A 19,324-nucleotide genomic window follows, 5' to 3' on the forward strand; every position below is an offset into this window, starting at 1 on the left:
CATAAGCAACACCGTGACTAACTCCAAGAAGCTCTGCCAATATATTTGCACCTTCATCCTTGTTAAATACATTAACACTGAAGAATGCACCGGTAATGGGAATATGCAACAGAGATGACACGTCGTCCAAAGTAATCGTCATTTCACCAATAGGGAGATGAAAGCTACTGGTGTCACGATGCCACCTCTCTACGAATGCAGAAATGATCCCTTTGTCGATCATTTCATAGCTGCATTTTAGTAACGAATACAATCCCGAGCTTTTAACCAGTTGCTCAACCTCTTCGTCTTCAATAACAGCTTCTTTTAATTTTTTCCCATTGCTGAACACCCTTAATTCTCCCCGATCCTGAAATTATTTAAGCAAAAAATATATGTTAAACATAAATGTTAAAAAATATAATTTAACTTAATTTGATTGAGAAAATTACCTCGCCATCCCAGAGTCGAGTCGCAACATGATCGCCAAATGTCCTAAGGACAGAACTATCAACCGGACCACCAGGATATCCAACATCCTGTGGAGGTTCATCTATATCAGCTGTTTGGGGTTCAGGTTGGGGTTCAGGTTGGGGTTCAGGTTGGGCTTCTTCCTGTTGCCGATGTACTCGTCGTCGTTGTGCCCTTGCAGAAGCAGTTGGCCTAATACGACGACCTTCAGCATTAGACTCCGCATTAGAAGTGCCCTCGTTAAGTATAACACGACCCTCCCTGTCAGTAAACATAGTGCGCACCATATCTGCAAAACGAAAATCATTTAAAAAAAATGTAAACAGAAGCAGCAGTTCAAAAATTCAGCAAGTACGTGAATTCAGTTCACGTACGTGAACTGAATGTCAACCTTACGTGAACTCAATTCACGTATGTGAACGTGAACTGAATTCCTTCATTTACGTGAATTCAATTCACGTAAAAGTACGTAATTTCAATTGACGTACACATACGTGAACTGCGTTCACGTACAGTTTGGATTTTGAAATTTTTTTCACGTACGTGAACTGAGTTCACGTACGTTTCTGGGTTTTTGAAAACAAGTTTGCGTGAACTCATATTAGGCTATGCAGCTCTTTTATGTGGATCATTATTATCAGTGGCTATTTTAGTCATTACGTTTCAAGAAATCATCCAAATTCTTGGTAAAAGCAAGAATTTGGATTCTTTAAATAAATCGGTTGATTATGTTGAAATAAAATACATGAATCTGAATGAAAGAAACAATTTTTTACGAAAAACTTCTTTTTCCTCTTCTATAAATTATTACAGGTCTCAATTTATTCAACAATTGGATCGTTGGAGTTATCGTATTATTAGTCTGGGTTTTCTCTTTTTAACGATAGGTATTCTTTCAGGAGCAGTATGGGCTAACGAGGCATGGGGGTCTTATTGGAATTGGGATCCAAAGGAAACTTGGGCCTTTATTACTTGGACCATATTCGCGATTTATTTACATACTCGAAAAAATAAAAAATGGGAAGGTGTAAATTCTTCCATAGTAGCCTCTATAGGATTTCTTATAATTTGGATATGTTATTTGGGGATCAATCTTTTAGGAATAGGACTACATAGTTATGGTTCATTTACATCTAATTGAATTTAAATGAGTAAAGAACCTGAGAAATACAAATATGGAAAGCATAAAAATATATACTTTCCATAAATCGTCGAGAACCCTTTCAATCAAGTAATGTAATGATTCAAGGGGTTCTCACAAACAACAAACATATTCGATTACAATTCTAATTTTTTTTAAGTAAATCTAAGGGAAAAATCCCATTTTCATTCATTGGACAAAGGTTTTTTTCTCTTTTTGATTTATTGGTTTTATTCATTTATTCACGAAAACCATCTATCAAAAATTAGATAGAATAGCTTCAACCTTGTCAACCGAGAATGAGAAAATGAAATCTGGATAAATACCAATACCTATTACGGGTATAAGGATAGAAATCGAAATAAATAATTCTCTCGGCCCAGAATCAAAAAAATAAGAGTTTGGTGTATTAAAAAACTTGTATCCATAGAACATCTGCCGTAAGATAGATAATAAATAAATGGGAGTTAATATCATTCCAATCGCTGTTACAAAAGTAATTAGTATTTTCATCATGAAAAGATATTTTTGACTAGTAATTATTCCAAAAAAAACTATCAATTCTGCAACAAAACCGCTCATGCCCGGCAATGCAAGAGAAGCCATGGATAAGATAGTGAAAATCGTGAATATTTTTGGCATTGGGATAGCCATTCCGCCCATTTCGTCAAGATAAAGAAGACGTAGTCTATCATAACTAGTTCCTGCCAAGAAAAAAAGCGCAGCCCCAATAAATCCATGAGATATTATTTGCAAAATGACCCCGTTGAGCCCAGTATCACTTATAGAACCAATTCCTATAATTATGAAACCCATATGAGAGACCGAGGAATAAGCTATTCTTTTTTTTAAATTGCGTTGACCAAAAGCTGTTAAAGCGGCATAGATTATTTGAATAGAACCTACTATCATTAACCAGGGGCAAAATATGGAATGAGCGTGGGAAAAAAATTCCATATTAATTCGAACCAACCCATATGCTCCCATTTTTAATAAGATTCCGGCTAAAAGCATACAAGTGCTGTAATGTGCCTCTCCGTGGGTATCTGGTAACCATGTATGTAAGGGTATAATCGGCGATTTGACAGCAAAAGCAATAAGAAATCCTATATAGAATATTATTTCTAGCACCACGGGATACGATTGATTAGTTAATGTTTCAAAATTTAATGTTGGTTCATTAGAACCATATAAACCGATACCCAGAACTCCTATTAATAAAAAAACAGAACTTCCTGCAGTGTACAAAATAAACTTTGTAGCTGAATACAAACGTTTCTTTCCCCCCCACATGGCTAAAAGTAGATAAACTGGAATTAATTCCAATTCCCACATGATGAAAAAAAGTAAAATGTCTCGAGAAGCAAATGGTCCCATTTGACCGCTATACATTGCTAACATCAGGAAATAGAATAATGGGTATTCTCGAGTAACCGGCTGAGCCGCTAAAGTGGCTAAAGTAGTTATAAATCCCGTCAGTAAAATAGGTCGGGTTTAGGGCAACGAAGGTTGTCTTCTTCATCAAAAATGGAAAATACTTTCCTTCAATTTTCAGACATTGTATTCTTAAATAGATAAAACAAAACAAAATAACACAACAAAAACAAAGAATCATTATTACTTACTTGATTGATGAAGATGAAGATGTTTGATGAACTTGGTTGATGATTGATGAAGATGTTTGATGAAAATGGTGAATGATGATTGATGAAAACAGTGGATGATGATTGATGAAAATGGATACTGATTGATGATGATAGAATGAACAACAATGCAAATGCAGAAATGTAGAATGAAGAGGAAGAAGATATTATGAAGAAGTAATGGTATGAAGAAGATGAAATAAAGGGAAGGGCATTTTGGGCATTTTGATTTTTTTTAAATTTTGAGGGGTGTGACTAGCATTTTGGGGGGTGTTGGTAGCATTATTGTATAATTAATTTCTTCCAGTTTTACCCTTATGTGCTATTTGAATTGAGATTGAAGAAACAAAAATTGCACACTATTAACTACATCTAAGTTTTGTCTAGTTTTTATTAAGCTAGGATTTGATCAGATAGCATATTTACTATTGAAGTGCATATTTCTAGCTTTGATTGGATGTATATGTCTAGTTTCGATTGGAAGTTTGTATTTATTATTGAAAATGTTTTATGCATTGTGAAGGTGTTTTTGGTTGTGTTAAGTGTAAAGGAGTAGATTTTATAGGTGAAGTAAACAGAAAGTAAGAATAGAAGAGTACAAAATAAGTAAGAAGCTACATGCAAATGTCTCAAAATGGAGGGAAGAGAAAATAGAAGGAGATGGTAATATTGGATATTTTATTATCTTTCTACTTCATTTTCATTACATTTCATCTTATTCTATCAATTCAAACAAAATCTTGAAAAATATAAGAGAAGACTTTGGAGGGAATTCGATTACAGATGTTTCCCACCAATTGAACCAATGCTTCGTGTATATATAATTAGTGGGTTATATATATTCTATTAGTTGTTGTAAAATGCAAAAAATTTGATTTTAGTTGTCGTTAAATAAATTTGTTAGCTTAAGTTTTTGCAAAATGTAAATATTTTTGTTTTAGTTTTAACGGTTAGTTTTTTAACGGTTGAATAATTAATGATATTAAACTTAGTAATTGCAAAAGTAAAAAAAAAAAAAGTTTTCGGTCCTACAAAATAAAAAATATAGTTTAATCTTTACAAAATATAAGAAATTTGATTTTAGTTCATATCTAATACAAAAAATTGTTTTACTTTCGTATACGGTTTTTATAATAAATTTTAATTAGTGTATCATAATTAAATAATTTTTATTAGTGTATCATAATTATATTAAGGAGGCAACATAATTCGCACTTTTTTTATATTCTATCTATGATGTCGGTTCTAATGTGTTTACTCTTTAGATGGTCTTTTTTGACTCTCTGCATTTGAGAATTGTGATACACTATAAGAGTTTCATATTTGGGGAATATCCTTTGTTGGATAAATTTAGAATATTTTATTGTAGTCTTTTAGTACTATTTTCAGATTGTAGACGTCATGTGTAAGCGTCAAATAATAATATTTTATGTTACAACATGTATTCATTACATGTGAAAAAAAACATATGGGTAGCTTGTGTTTTCCACATATTGCAAAGTGAGTTCATAGAAAATAGCACAAAACATATGAATTGTTGTAGGCAACACACAAAATCATTTATCTATATCGAACAATATATGTGTGATCCATATTTGCATCTGTCAACATATTCCCATGTTCAATCAACCCCAAGAGAATAAACTCACATTGGAGAATTGTCTTCATCATTGTCTTACCTACACACCGAACCATACATTTCATATTATGGTTCACCACCACCTCACCTACAAAGCCTTACAAAAGCTCCATATTATGGTTCACCGCCACCAGATGCACATATCCTTGCAGAAAATGTCGACTTCGTATTATGTTATTTCATTGCCTGAAATACAAATCCCCGATCACTTAACTAAACGCGATATTTTCTTTAATTTATTTCAGACTCAATGCACAACTCCTAAGTCGACTTATGTTGTTTTTGATTTCATGTATAATATGGGGATCAAAATTATGTGGAGACATGTGATAGTAACTTTAATCCACACACAAATTATCAAAGATTTGAATTGCATACATCATTAATAGTTGGAAACGATGATGAGGAACATGATCAAAATAAGAACGAACTAGCACAACCTTAAGTTATTCAAAGAATTAGACGAATTTGACGACCTCTTATATGTGAGACTAAGAGGCGCTTAGGCTGACATGGTTAATTAAAATTTGTAGTTTTTTTAACATTCAATGTATTTTGTTACATGTTATTAATATAATTTAGTTTTAATTATTATTTTTATTATCTTTAATTATTATTTTTATTATATTTTTTAACTATTTAAAAGTAAAGAGAAACTATATATGATCGTATTTCTGGGATGTGACTTTTTGAATGGAGAACAAACGTGGTACATCATATCATATAGTTGTAAGTCGGAAATGCGACCTCCTAAAAATAAAAAATAAAAAAATTGTATATAATTTTCAAAGTAAGATGTTTTACAATTTTTTTTATACAAAAGAGGATATTAGAAAGAAAAAAAATTGACAAACGAGAGCAAAATTCATAATGCACTTATTCTAGCTCTTTCTCTTTTTAATTATAAAAAGTTTATATAAGGTTTCCTTGATCTCATCGAAGTCAGAGCAAACCTCAAACATCACATATGATTCTAGCTTTTTCTAAAAGTGAGAGGTTTGGAGGGACAACAACATTTATTTAATATTTGGACTTAAATTATGCTATCTTAAATAGTCTGTTAAGTTTTTCTTGGTAGATAATATTTTCTCTGGTTTTGTATATAAGAAGAAAAAAAATAAAGATTACAATGACTAAGAGACTTGTTTACTATTAAAAAATAGACTAAACCTATTCGGCTCTGGATTTTCCTATCTTATTTTAAAATTATTTTCTCTTTTTTTTTTTTCACTTAAGAGTGGTGATTTAGAAGTAACTTATGGACCAAATCACCAATTTAATTTATTTATTTTATTCTCTTTTATCTAAATAAATGATTTATACGCACGTTTAATTTTTTTTTTCTGCTTATTTTTTTGCAGTTTTTTCGTCTTAGTGCGACAGTGTGTTTGTTTGTCATTTTAGTGTGACATTTTTAATTTAAGTCTTGATACAATGTTCTTTCGTTCATACATATCAACTTTGATCAAATGCAGTTTAAATTAATGATTTTGAATACTACATACATATGTATTTCAAACACTTTAATTTTGTCATTGTTGTAGATTTTATTATATTTGTAGATATTTTATTATTTTATGCTATTAATTTAAGTGTGTAAATTTATTGGCAAATTTTTTTTTTAACTTTAATGATTTTCAATTGTAATAATCTCAATAATTGTAATATTTTATTGACTTTTTTTTATTAATTTGAGTGATGAATGTCGTTTTTTTTAATAAAAAAGAAAATGTCATCAAATATTAATCGCCTTTTGTTGTTCAAAATTAATAGTTTCATTTTTGTAATTTTCGAATTGTTGTAAAGTTGTATAAATTGAATAAATTAAAAATGTCATCGAATTTGTTAAAGTATTAAAAATCTGTTTTTGCAAATGAAAATAAAAAATGTGGGAGCATAAAAAAAGGATTTAACGGCGAGTCGAATAAACTGAGAGACGGCGAATCAAGAAAAAGAGACAGAGGGTTCCGGTCGCCATACCTGTGAGTTTCTCCTCAAACTCTTTCTTTTCCTTTCATAATTGAAATTTCTTCGTTTTCAATCAAAACCCTTTCGATAATTGTTTTACACTTTTCTTATATATCAACATTCATCTTATATTTTCCACACCGCTGTTATAGGGTTTCTTAATCTTTTCTTTTCCAATTTTTCCCTTTTACTTTTCACCCCATCTTAATTAAATGCCATTTTGTGAACGCTTTACTTATTTTTATGCATATTTTGAAATTAGGGTTTGAAGGAGGAAGAAATCAGACCTAGTTTTATATTTTTGGTGTTGAATTCGTTGAAGAAGAACAATGTCGGTTACAGCAGGTGTTAGTGATACAGTAATAGCTATTAGGGATAAGCTCAGAGGTAAAATTGGCCAAACAAAAGTTAAACGATATTGGCCCGGTAAAGCTCCCGAATGGGGCGATGTAGAGAACGAAGATGCTGCCAGGGAATCCGCCTTAGATAAAGCATTTCCTCGTCACGAAGAAGATACTGCTATTGTTAGGAAGGATGATCGTAGGCTTCGTCGATTGGCTCAGCGTCAAACAGATAACACTGAGGAAGCTAGGGCGGATCATCGCCGTATTCGTCAGGCTGAAATTGTTTCTACCAGGGAAGAGGAGGAAAGGAGGCAGGAAGGGTTGGAATTAGAGGAACAAGATGAGGATGCTATGGCAGAGAGAAGAAGACAGATTAAGGAGAAGTTGCTTCAGATAGAGCAGGAGGAAGCTCTTCCTCAGGAAGAGGAAGAGGAGGATGAAGAAGACGAGGAGGAAGATGAGTCTGAGTTTGAGACTGATTCTGATGAGGAATATACTGGAGTTGCTATGGTGAAGCCTGTGTTTGTTCCCAAGTCGGAGAGAGATACCATTGCTGAGCGTGAGCGTCTCGAAGCTGAAGAGGAGGCTCTTGAGGAAGCAAAGAAAAGGAGATTGGAGGAAAGGAGAATTGAGACGAAGCAGATTGTTGTTGAGGAGATACGGAAGGATGAAGAGATTCAGAAGAACGTTGAATTGGAGGCAAACATTGCTGATGTGGACACGGATGATGAAATCAACGAGGCAGAGGAATATGAAGCTTGGAAAGTGAGAGAGATTGGTAGGATCAAGAGGGATAGGGAGGATCGGGAGGCACTGTTGAAGGAAAAAGAAGAGGTTGAGAGGGTGAGGAACATGACAGAGGAAGAAAGGAGAGAGTGGGAAAGGAAGAATCCAAAACCTGGTCAGTCGTCGAAGCAGAAATGGAGATTTATGCAGAAATACTATCACAAGGGTGCTTTCTTCCAGTCTAATTCTGATGACCGAGCTTCCACTGTTGGAACTGATAATATATTCGAACGTGATTTCTCTGCCCCGACTGGGGAAGATAAAATGGACAAGACAATATTGCCTAAGGTTATGCAAGTTAAGCACTTTGGTCGAAGTGGAAGAACTAAGTGGTCGCATCTGGTCAATGAGGACACTACTGATTGGAACAATCCGTAAGTTTACTTACTTTCCCTTGTATATCTTTCAAAAATAGTGGTAAAATATATGTTCTATTTGTTGATATTACTGCTTTGTTCTTTTATCCTGCCAAAATATATATTGCTTTTATTTTCACATGTTCTTCTGAAGTTCATATGATTTGACACTGGTCCAAAATGGTCTCAGACATTACTTTTACTTTCTTGGTATGATATTGAAAAGCTTAGGTCTAAACTGGAATGTTGATTATGATATGATACATTAATAGGGATCTGAAGAAGACTAAGTGACTATTACATTACAATCCATATCTTTATAATGCATTTTGTTTGAAAGAAGTCTTCTGTGTTTCTGTTTGTTTTTATGGTTATTTCTCTTTGGGTTTTATTTGTTTGTCATTTGGTTGTGAAGTTAAGAGAGTATGACACAGCAGTTAAATGCTCTGATTCTACATTAATGTCTTGATTAAGGTTTATCCTCTTGGTGTCTTTAGACCATATGAAATGCTAGCTTTACTTTGAACAGAACCCTTATCTGTTTGTTTTGGATTCTGATATAATTTGTGAAACAACAATTTTTGAATTTATAACAACCTAAGGGGGTTACTTGTATTCTCTCACCCGAATTTTATCATGCATTCTCATTCTAGGTTGATAGATTTGCAGTCACGATAGAATGCATTGATAATCATTATTTGAAATGAAGGGCTTTAGCATGTTTAGGTAGCATCTGCTGCTTCACCATGTATGTATATTTTCTTAAAAGAAAACTGTATTCACATATAAGATGGATTATATTATAGATTCTTTTATAATCCATGTAGCTAACCTTGTTATTAAAGTGACTTTCTGAAATCTTTATGTTGCCGAGTACTTTTCTTTTGTCTGGTCTATCTCCCTTACGAAGAATTTTGGATATGTTAATGCACCGATGAATTCATTTTGCATACCGCACTTCCAGACCACCCTTGTCCCAGAGAAAAAAAAAAAACGTTTTTCTAGGATACAGGATCATTTTATCCTTGGGTTACTGCTGTATTTTTATGTTCTAATGTTCTTTTTTAATGCTTATACAGGTGGACTTACAATGATCCACTTCGTGCAAAGTATAATGGGAGAATGGCAGCAATGAACGCACCTATAGCGAAACCTAAAGGAAGCAGAAAATTGAAGGATTGGGAATCTCGTTGAATTTGAGGTTCAGAAGTGATGTATGAAGATACTGTCCTTAAGATAATTTGATTCCAGAAAACACCAGATTAGATATGCCCTATCCGATGTATACTTGTTTTCTATCTTTATCAGGAAAGTGAGGTAGTTCCTGGCTTAAGCGGCATGCACGCATTGGGACATTGAGTGCAGTTCATGCAGATTGTAACTTATGACTGGTTCATGTGCATATTCTTCCTCAGTTAATGAATGAATCATAGCTGATTAAGAGTCCTGCCAACTTAATTTGTTTAACCACTTAGGACTATGACTTCCTACCTTGTTTGTCATCTCGTTGACATTGTTACTGGCTCTTATGAGGATTACATTGAGTTTGCCTGTATTGATGCCACTGACGCCACTGTTTTTACAAATAAATAGTCAGAAGATAGTGTCAGATATGTTGGATTGAAAGTGATTAGAAAAGTCTTTAAAAGCTGGGCATTGAGATATAATTTGGTCAATTAAATATACACATTCAATGATCAAGCCCTGTTTATTAAAAGCGTATAAATGAACAATGTATTTTCTTAAGCTTTGTTTGCGAGTTTGGAGGGCAATGTATTTTCTTAAGCTTTGTTTGCGAGTTTGGAGGGGAAGAGAGCGGGAGGACATTGAAAAAATGGAGAATTTTGTGAGGAGACGGTTATGGAGCCTTCAAAAGTTGGGCAAATTAATCTTCATGTTAAGGAGCTGTTTACAATGTTTCATGTTTTCATTTTTAAAGATGTGTTTATTATAACTTCATGAGATGTTTTTGAAGTAAACTATTATGAGTGAGTTAAGATGAGATGTTAGTTAATGAAAATAATTTTTAAAAATAATTTTTTGACATTTTTTATTATTTTCAGAAATGTAAATAGTTGCTTATTTCAAAAGTCTCTTACCTCTTTATTAATGAATAAAATTGATACATGTATTTCACGAGATGTGTTTTCTTATAAGTGAATATTTTAAATGTTTGTTTTGTTTTGTTTTTAAGAGGGGAGGCACAAGATATCGAAATAATTTATAAATTGTTTAACATCTCCCTTAAAAGGAAAATTAAAATGGGTGTTTTTTTTACTATTGAATTGAATTTCAGTGAAGGTAGTTTAAAATGGCTGCTTGTGAAGCAAATTTGAAGAAAAGGTAACGCCAACCCATAGTTCATGTTCCTACGCAAAAAAGTGAACAAACTTGGATGGCTATTAAAACATAAATTGTGAGTGGAGAATTGGAGATAATTTATCCAATAAGCCAATCAATGGTGGTAATTCACATGGCTCTAGTAACTTTAAATTGAGCTTACTTAGAATTATAAAGTTATAATAATCTAAATGAGATTATAGTTGTGAGCATAATATTTTGTAAAATTTCACGCAATTTCCAAATACAAAACAGTCCATCAAATTCAGTGAACAACAGCAACATGTTTGCATGAAGCTTCAATTCAAGAATCAGACCTACAACGATAATACTTAGAACACCCTCTAGTATAAGGATTTGAAGGTGGAGGAATACACCCTTCAGATTTACTATAAGCTTCACCACTTGCACCACCATTACAAACTGGTTTATCTCTCTTAAGAGCTCCATTAGAAATGTATCTCCTCTCTTCTAGAAACCTTCTGCTTATTTCTGATTCCATCAGAAACTCATCTTCTTGATTGCATTCAGCTATGGAACCATTGCATATATTTGCATGATGATGATTACTACTCATTGAAAACACAGTGATGCTTAAATGCATGAAGCTGAAGAGCATAAAGTAATAGAAGCTAAGGAGTTTAGTAGTAGATTTTGAAGCCATTCTTGTGTTCTGTTTCTTTTTTAGGTTGTGTATGTACAATTTTCCACTTAGAATCACTATATTATAGAGAGTATATATATAATATATGTATATGGCACCACCTTTTTGAAAAAGAGCAAGTGGAGGCTGTTAGTGATAAGCTGATGGAACGCACTTCACCTAACATTATGGCATTAAGTTATTTTTCATGTGCTCAACATGATTTTATTTGTTTCTTTATTGTCAAGACTAATGATTTACTTTGTAAATAAGTGTGTATAAAGATAATAAAGGTTAGGTGGTTACAGTAAGGAGAAAATAGAAGCAATGATTTGTTGATATATAATCATACATTGGAAGTAATTGGTGCATTTTCCACTAAGTTGCCCAATCTATATCTTAGTCAATCGACATTAAAATCCATTTGGATTGATGGGTTCAGTTGACTCTGATAAAGTGACGACATAACTTGAGTTCCTTCACAACCTCAAATTGGTTCACTTGTGGATTGTCTAGCCAGGGATGGAACTCTTGGTTTAAGTGTGTTAATCAGGAGTGGTGCTAAGCCCTTTCATTAACAGCATAATAAATTGAATTAAACAAAAACATTTGCACTTTATTTAACCACAGACTTTTTAAGCCTAAGAAAAACATATGTTTTTTAGTGATTGTGAACAGAGTTAATGCAAAAGAAAATGATAGTATCATCAATCCAAGTCATTAACCACGTGTCATTATGTGAATAGTATCCCATGTTGACTATATGGTATCGCTCTGCTTGTGTCAAAATAGCACGACTACTATTTTTATGCGAGTCAAATGCCAATAAACTCGTGTAAATATAGTAGACCAGTGTACAAATCAAACCTGTAAATTATATTACTTTCATAAATATTATAAACTTTTTAAAACTAATACCAATAAATAAGTTTCACCCGAGAGTTGACACTCATCATTGTCTAGTTACTAGTTATAGAGCTAATGTCAAATAAAATATTTTTTTGATAGAATATCAAATATTATTATGAACTGATAATAAGTGTAAGTACAATTGTCACACGTACTCATAAAATTATACAATTTCATGAAAGGGTTCAGTGTTCACTTGTATAAATTGTCTATTTGCTCTTTGTATTTAGCCACAACTCTATCCCTTCGAATTTTCATGGTGGGTGTCATTAGACCATTATCAATCTGTCATTGAACAAAAGAGTAAACCAAATTTGTCAATTCTATGATAAAAAATAAACATACAAAAAAGTAGTACTTTAAATTCCAAATCTAACCGTGAAGGGTTCATTTACTAGAAGGATTGGTCCAATTTGAAATGGAAATTCTGACATCCTGCATGATGAATAAGACAGGAGGAATGGTAGAAAAGCAAATAAATCAAAATCTGAGTATAATAATAACTTATTATAAACGTTGAATTTTATCAATTTAACTATTAATTACTATCATATTATATTAATGACTATGCATACAAAGTTTCTTATAAATTCAAAAGTCATAGCTATGTAATATGACAATTGATATTTACCTATATTTTAAAAAAACTTATTATATGATAATTTGAAATTATTTAATCGAATTATCAAATAGTTTTAAAATTTTATAATAATTTATAAAGTAGATCTATTCAATAAGAGTTTTTGATTTGACAGTTGGATCAATGAATTACAATGCCTATAATGAGTTATTAAGCAGAGTAACTTAACTAATACATATAGCAAGCAAACACAGAAATCTTAGAGACATAAAAATTTCCATGCATCCATTTACAAGAAACAGAAGTGAGACAAGTCTTACCAGGTCTTTAATTCTTTATATATTAGGTTCATCACTTTTTCCTCACTAACAACATCAGAACTGATGGAATCTATAATTGACAATTCCCTTGCTACTGTCAAAACTTCTTCTCTGTTAGTAACAATGATAGCTCCAAGACGTCGCTTATCCTATAAGTTACAGTTCATTACTAACAAGTAAATTCATCACATTTATGCTGCCTAACAGACAGTTAATAGAATTTGAGCTATCAAAATTTGAAAAGGCTGAGAATTCACCTGACCAACAACAACAATTTGTTGAATTAAGCTACTCTTCATGGCAGCTTCTTCAAGTTCCGCCGGTTCAACATTTTCACCTTCGCTTATTATACCAAGTGGTTAGTATTTACTAACCTAAAGGGAGCATATAACTGGTGATCATAGAGACTTACTGAGAGAAAACTTAGCAATTAAGGTTCAAAAGCCACACAGTTAACAATAACAACTAAGAATCTAAGAGAGTTAATTTGTTAATTCTACGTGCACAAGGCTTTCACCTTTGTAGGTTTGGGGAGGGCCAAATGATGTAAGAAATAAGCAGAACAAAACAGCTTATTAGTGTACTATATAAACTATGAAGACTTTACTTCAAGTAGTAAAAATATAAACTATAGAGAGCTTTCAACTTGCAGTTAGACACCGGGTTTGCTTCTATTCTATTGGCAATGTCCTTTATTTTATATCACAAATGGTTTAAAAATATAGTAAATGCACATATACAAACAGAGAGAATAGAGATATACTTTTGAGATTTAAAGCTAAGCATAGTACAGTATAATGAAACCTGCTATACCTGTTGAAAGCACAATGGTGTCTTTAGCACGGCCATCGACAACAATCACTCCACTAGAGTTACGACTTCGCCCAGTAGAATGGTGGGGAACAATCCACCCTAGATCACCAGTATTCAGCCAGCCATCCCTATCTAAGGCCTGGTTTGTAGCTAATGGGTTCTAATAAAATAATAGGACAAGTAACCATCACAATTTTATCCAGAATTCATCAATAAAATCACATGGAAAAGGTGTTTGATGTTTCATGAATGCCAATGAGGGTTGGTTTAACTATATGATTGAACAACATTGAGAAAAAGTCTTGGGTTGAACTCTTACGGAAGTCCTTCATAGAGGAAGCGTTGTAAGTAGTGTAAATTATGTGCAATAATTGTAGTCGGCCAATTAACCAGACCCGTTAGATTTAGATTATTCTATGTAGAAAATATATCTGAATTATATTTCTATTGATAATAATAGTACATGCACTAGTTCATTTAAATAGTCTAAACCTACTGGGCCTCATTGATGGGGCTAAATACAATAAATATAAATATATACATTATTTACAATATTCTATTTAAGCATATTAGCGGTTTGTACTCTATTTACTTTTCAAATAATTTTCAGAATAACTATCTTTGTCACACACACACACAACACCTATTACCTTGAAGTATCCTTTCATCACCGGTGGACCCCTAACTTTCAAAATGCCCTTTCAACCTGGTGGAAGAACTTCATCAGTTTCGGAGTCTACTATTTTGAATTCCGTATGCTGAATCGGATGCCCGACGGATCCAATAACCTTCATAAGATTGCATCTGTAACATTCTTAGATAAAAGAACCCACTCTTTGCAAACTAAACTTATAAACAAATAAAAAAAATAAAAAAAAAACACAAATTATGTAATTATTATGGATGCCATGCTCTTTAAAGGCTTATACAAAAAGTTAAAAATTGCGCTATTACAGATTAAGAGGGAAATTTTGTTGAAAAGCACCAAAAGAAACAAAGGGGGAAAAAAAGCAGAGTTGTTGGCTATAGCAAATGAAGATCTTAATAATAAAAACATTTCATGTAAATGTACACTTACACATATTGGTACAGAGGCAGAGAAATTTCAACACATTAGATAATGATACATTGCTTACATTACATCTAGGTCGTCGAGCAGCAATAACTGGTGAAGTTTCTGTTAAACCATATCCATTCTGCACTTTAACTCCAATTGCCTGCCCATTACAAAAACACCAATGTGAAATCGATTCCAAAAAATTGTTTGTAAGTTACACCTGTGTTTGAGTACCAGACCTCAAAAAATTTATCCACTTGCAAAGGCAAACTACCGCCCCCGCTTATTCCAGCCTGTAGAATGCCAGAAAGTTTCCCTTGTCAACCTCAATTTCAAAAACCATGAATCATGAATGGTGCATGGGTTAGAATTTAGCCAAAAGGCTGATAAAGATACTTCTTTTATAGGGATATCAGAACAGCATAACTCTGGAAAACCTCTGTCTTGAATGTTACTATGTTTTCTATTGTCATCCGGTTTTAAGAAACAAAGGGAAAAATCTGAAAATTGTTTGTTCTAGTTTTGCATTGTATCTCAAAATACTATATAGCAATCCATTATATCTTATAAGGTTCAACTTTGTTATAATAGTTCATTATGATTACACACAACCAAGTTTAACATTGATACCTATATTACATCTTGTTTGTAGTTGAGACACGTGGATTCCATCACATGTCTCTCGTTTTTCTCTTCTCATAAAAATTGAAAAACTAAAAACATTATTACCAAGAGTTTCTTTTTCATAATTTTCCTAAACCTTTTTCTGAGAAGAGAGACAGGCTATAAAAATGAGACAGAATAATCAAATATACATTGTATTAGAAGACAATAAATAAAGGAATAGAAGACCTTTGATATTCCAATAGCTGAATGAATTTTACTGTACACGAGTTTCTTTGCCAAAAGATGAATTGGAAATAATATTGTGGCAATAACTCTTGCACATAACCAGTCCAACATTGAATGGATAAAGGAAGGCCGCGTCGTATTTCTCGTTAGACATTTACCCTACAAACATATTTAAATTTTAGTAAAAGCATTGAAGCAATACCTTTGGTGAGATTTAGTAATTGCAGTATTTTGTACTTGTTTAAACTTTTGAAGAAAGAAGTGGCGCTTGTACAGAAGTAAATTAATAAATAAAATAAGAACAATTAATATTTCCCATTTACAATTAACTAGCATGGCACAGCCTCCAAATAAGAGTTATAATGCAACTCATGAGCTAGGAATTAAAATACTGTTTAAGATGTAGATGAAGCAACAAAATTATTTAATTAATAGATGATCCACAACTACAGACCTTCTACATTAGTATTTTAAGTATTATGTTGGAAGGATTTCCTACAAAGTAATTCTTAGCAAAATCTTCAAAAAGTTTATTAGAAGTCCTGAGTGTGTATATGGAGCATTGAACCAATGTATAGATAAGAGGGATAGCGATCATTAAGAACTTTAAATCTAAAATAAAGGGGAGAAGCTTATGTATCATGCTTAACTCAGCTAAACACTTCAAATATCATATAGACAGAGCTGATGCAAACCTCATAAATACGTTTATATTCCATGTATGTTAAGCTGACTCTTAAGAATGTTAGTGCAACAAGCTTTCTAACAAGGGGGCTAGTAGATATTTGCTTCTGGATTCCACTGCAGAGAAAACAATGAAAGTGACGATCCTGAGATACATAATCTTTCTAATGGAAAAACATGATATATTTATAATTAAGATTCCAGATTCCCTCTTCGTCACCATATTTCGATACAATTGGTTTCTTGTTTGATATATCATTGTTTTAAAAAAAAAAAAGGTTTTTTTGATACTATATCATCAATTCAATGAGTATTCATACAATTCTTGGTAGAGGTCTTACCTATATAATGTTTCAAAAACTAAAGGAACAGAAACTAAGTAATGTGGTTGGTAACGACCCAAATCATCCTACAAAGTATAGAGTAAGAAGAAGAATATATTATACTTGTGCATTTAAATAACAAAATAACCAATTTAGAACATGCAGCAATGCATTGCCTTTTATCATCACATTGTCATAATATTAGTAACATTATTGAACTGAAGCAATAATCCATATGTTACTGATCGTTTTATTTCAAGAAAAGTCAACCCTTTACCTTTTTCTTTTCTTTTTTCAATACCTAATATTGAAAGTCACATGTTATAAATGTGTAAGAAGCCACATTCATACAATGTTTCAAACATATGAAAAAGTAATAATACCTTCAGGTTTCTCACGGTTGTGTATACTTGCTCAACACCGCGTGTGAAAATAAAATACTCACAAGCTCTTTCGTATGCATGCCAAGGTGGCAGCATGCTTAGAAATCTGTCCCCAACTTCAGCGGGTACAATGTCCCATAAATTTTGTATCTAGAAATTCAACAACAAAAGACGTGCCATAAATGGTAAGATATAGCCAAGAATCATCTTCAACTGAAATTCAATTGAAACTCATAAAGTTTCACAAACCAAAGAAGAAGAAAAAAGCATGCATAATGAAGAAAAGAAGCCGAGAAACAAAAGGTGACTTAGGTTGTAGTAAAAGGCACACATTTTCACCCAAACAGAGAATCTGACATTTTTGGAGGTTTTTAGCTATATTTATAATTTGACGTGAATTTTCCAAATATTTATTGGTGATATGCTGAATTATCCTTGGTCTATCTCATCAAGAAGAAACCATTATCTACAAAGAACCCAAATTGGAGGATACATCTTACATGATTACATCTCTCATTGCCCATCCCACAGATCTTTCATGATTTCTTTTGGGCTTAAAATTATTTTTCATGCCAGCAAATATACCACTTTTGCTGTATATATAACATTTTCCATTTGTTGTCCTTATTTTAATTTAGTCTTTGTAATTTTTTTTTGGTTTTGAAATTAATCTCTATAGTATGTGGACCATATTGATTTTAGTCATTATTTAATTAATATTACAGATTAAAATCAATATGGTTCACATATTACAAAGACTAATTTCAAAATGAAGTAACGAACAAATATTAGAAGGACTCAAACAAAATAACAAGGACTAAAAGAAAAAATTTATATGATTTAGGCACTAAAAACAAACAAAAAAATTTACAGAAAAAAATTCAAGTCTTTCTTTTGCTTGTATGATCTCAGATGCCCAGTGATTTCAAGAAAGCATTTACAAGAAAAAAATGTACAACTATGAAAAATGAATGAGATCATGAGAACTTCTGTCAAGAATTTCTTGTAGGAACTACTTCTCTTCCACTTTCAGCAGGAAAAAAGAAGAATAGGTAGAAATCATCAACAGTCTTTCTAGTTCTGGAAGTAACTATAGAAGATTTGTAATGAAACCTGATGCAGAAGGTTCTGATGGGTAAGCATAACACCTTTTGGATTTCCAGTTGTTCCACTTGTGTATACAAGAGTAGCAATGTCATCTGAGTTGATTGCTTCATAAACATATTGTTGATCTGCAATCAAGGTAGAAAATAGAAAAGCAGCAAAGCACCTGATAATAAGAAAACGACTTCATGTAGAAAAAAGTACAGATGGAAACACAATAGAAAACGGTAAAAATATTAACCTTAAAGAAACAGATAGGTAAACGATTTATGAAACATTTACAGATAAAATTACAATATATAAATGTTACAACTAACAAAGACTTTTTTTCTTTTGAGGGACCTGTATATAATTAAATTCTCAAGGGGTTGAGGGACCATATATTATTAAATTTTCAAATCTTACCGATCGAACATAACTCTTATGTATACATATAACCTGTGTTTGCAGAGAAAAAATATTGACTTACTAGCTTCGTGAGAATCAGACAGGTTCCTGCGACTCTGTCGTCCCAATTCTATAACTTCCGTGAAATTAAAGACTGGCACCTCCTTGTTTTCGTCAGCAATCATGCCCGGGTCTGACTTTTCTCCCCAAAGAAAAATAACAAATCTCACACTTGTCTTTGAATAGAATGTTTTTGCAATCCGGTTAAACATTTCAGGGCCATCCACGGCTAGTGCAACACTGAAGTCACCATTGAAGATTGAACATTTTACAAAGAATGTCAAAACAAAAAATTTAACATATAATGAACAATTTGTTGAGAATTGTTAGCAATGAAAACACAATCTTAATCATAAAATAGGGATGTGCAGGATTTGGCTACTCTAAATAGAGTAGTTAGTAAATGAAAAAATCAATGGTTGATATTTTAACCATCCATAGTTTGTTATGCATATAATATCAACAATTGATTTATTTATCAACGGTTGACATTACACACTTTATTCTCTATACTGAGTTGCTCACTTTAGATGAAGCTGATC

General features: G+C 32.4%; 2 protein-coding genes and 1 pseudogene across 2 annotated transcripts; 1 reads left to right on the forward strand and 2 right to left on the reverse strand.

The window, feature by feature from the left end:
• Positions 1-6,719: 6,719 nt before the first annotated feature.
• On the forward strand, positions 6,720-9,937 carry LOC101496009 (uncharacterized). Its single transcript, XM_004504316.4, has 3 exons — positions 6,720-6,855; positions 7,104-8,345; positions 9,407-9,937. Exons 2-3 carry the CDS (start codon positions 7,171-7,173, stop codon positions 9,519-9,521), a joined length of 1,290 nt encoding a protein of 429 aa, XP_004504373.1. The 5' UTR covers positions 6,720-6,855; positions 7,104-7,170; the 3' UTR covers positions 9,522-9,937.
• Positions 9,938-10,709: 772 nt separating this feature from the next.
• LOC101496344 (protein RALF-like 32) lies at positions 10,710-11,392 on the reverse strand. The gene has a single exon (XM_004504317.4). It carries the CDS (start codon positions 11,329-11,331, stop codon positions 10,972-10,974), a length of 360 nt encoding a protein of 119 aa, XP_004504374.1. The 5' UTR covers positions 11,332-11,392; the 3' UTR covers positions 10,710-10,971.
• An 897-nt stretch (positions 11,393-12,289) lies between these two features.
• Positions 12,290-19,324, reverse strand: part of LOC101496670 (probable acyl-activating enzyme 16, chloroplastic) — a 9,645-nt pseudogene continuing 2,610 nt past the window's right edge.

Source organism: Cicer arietinum, chromosome 6 (genome assembly GCF_000331145.2).
Source record: "Cicer arietinum cultivar CDC Frontier isolate Library 1 chromosome 6, Cicar.CDCFrontier_v2.0, whole genome shotgun sequence".
Lineage (NCBI taxonomy): Eukaryota > Viridiplantae > Streptophyta > Magnoliopsida > Fabales > Fabaceae > Cicer > Cicer arietinum.

Excerpts from the sequence above, each read along its gene's own strand:
- LOC101496009 (XM_004504316.4), top strand. The coding sequence starts at position 7,171 with ATGTCGGTTACAGCAGGTGTTAGTGATACAGTAATAGCTATTAGGGAT. Across the intron at positions 8,346-9,406 it reads ACTACTGATTGGAACAATCC|GTGGACTTACAATGATCCAC; the intron begins GTAAGTTTACTT and ends ATGCTTATACAG.
- LOC101496344 (XM_004504317.4), bottom strand. The coding sequence starts at position 11,331 with ATGGCTTCAAAATCTACTACTAAACTCCTTAGCTTCTATTACTTTATG.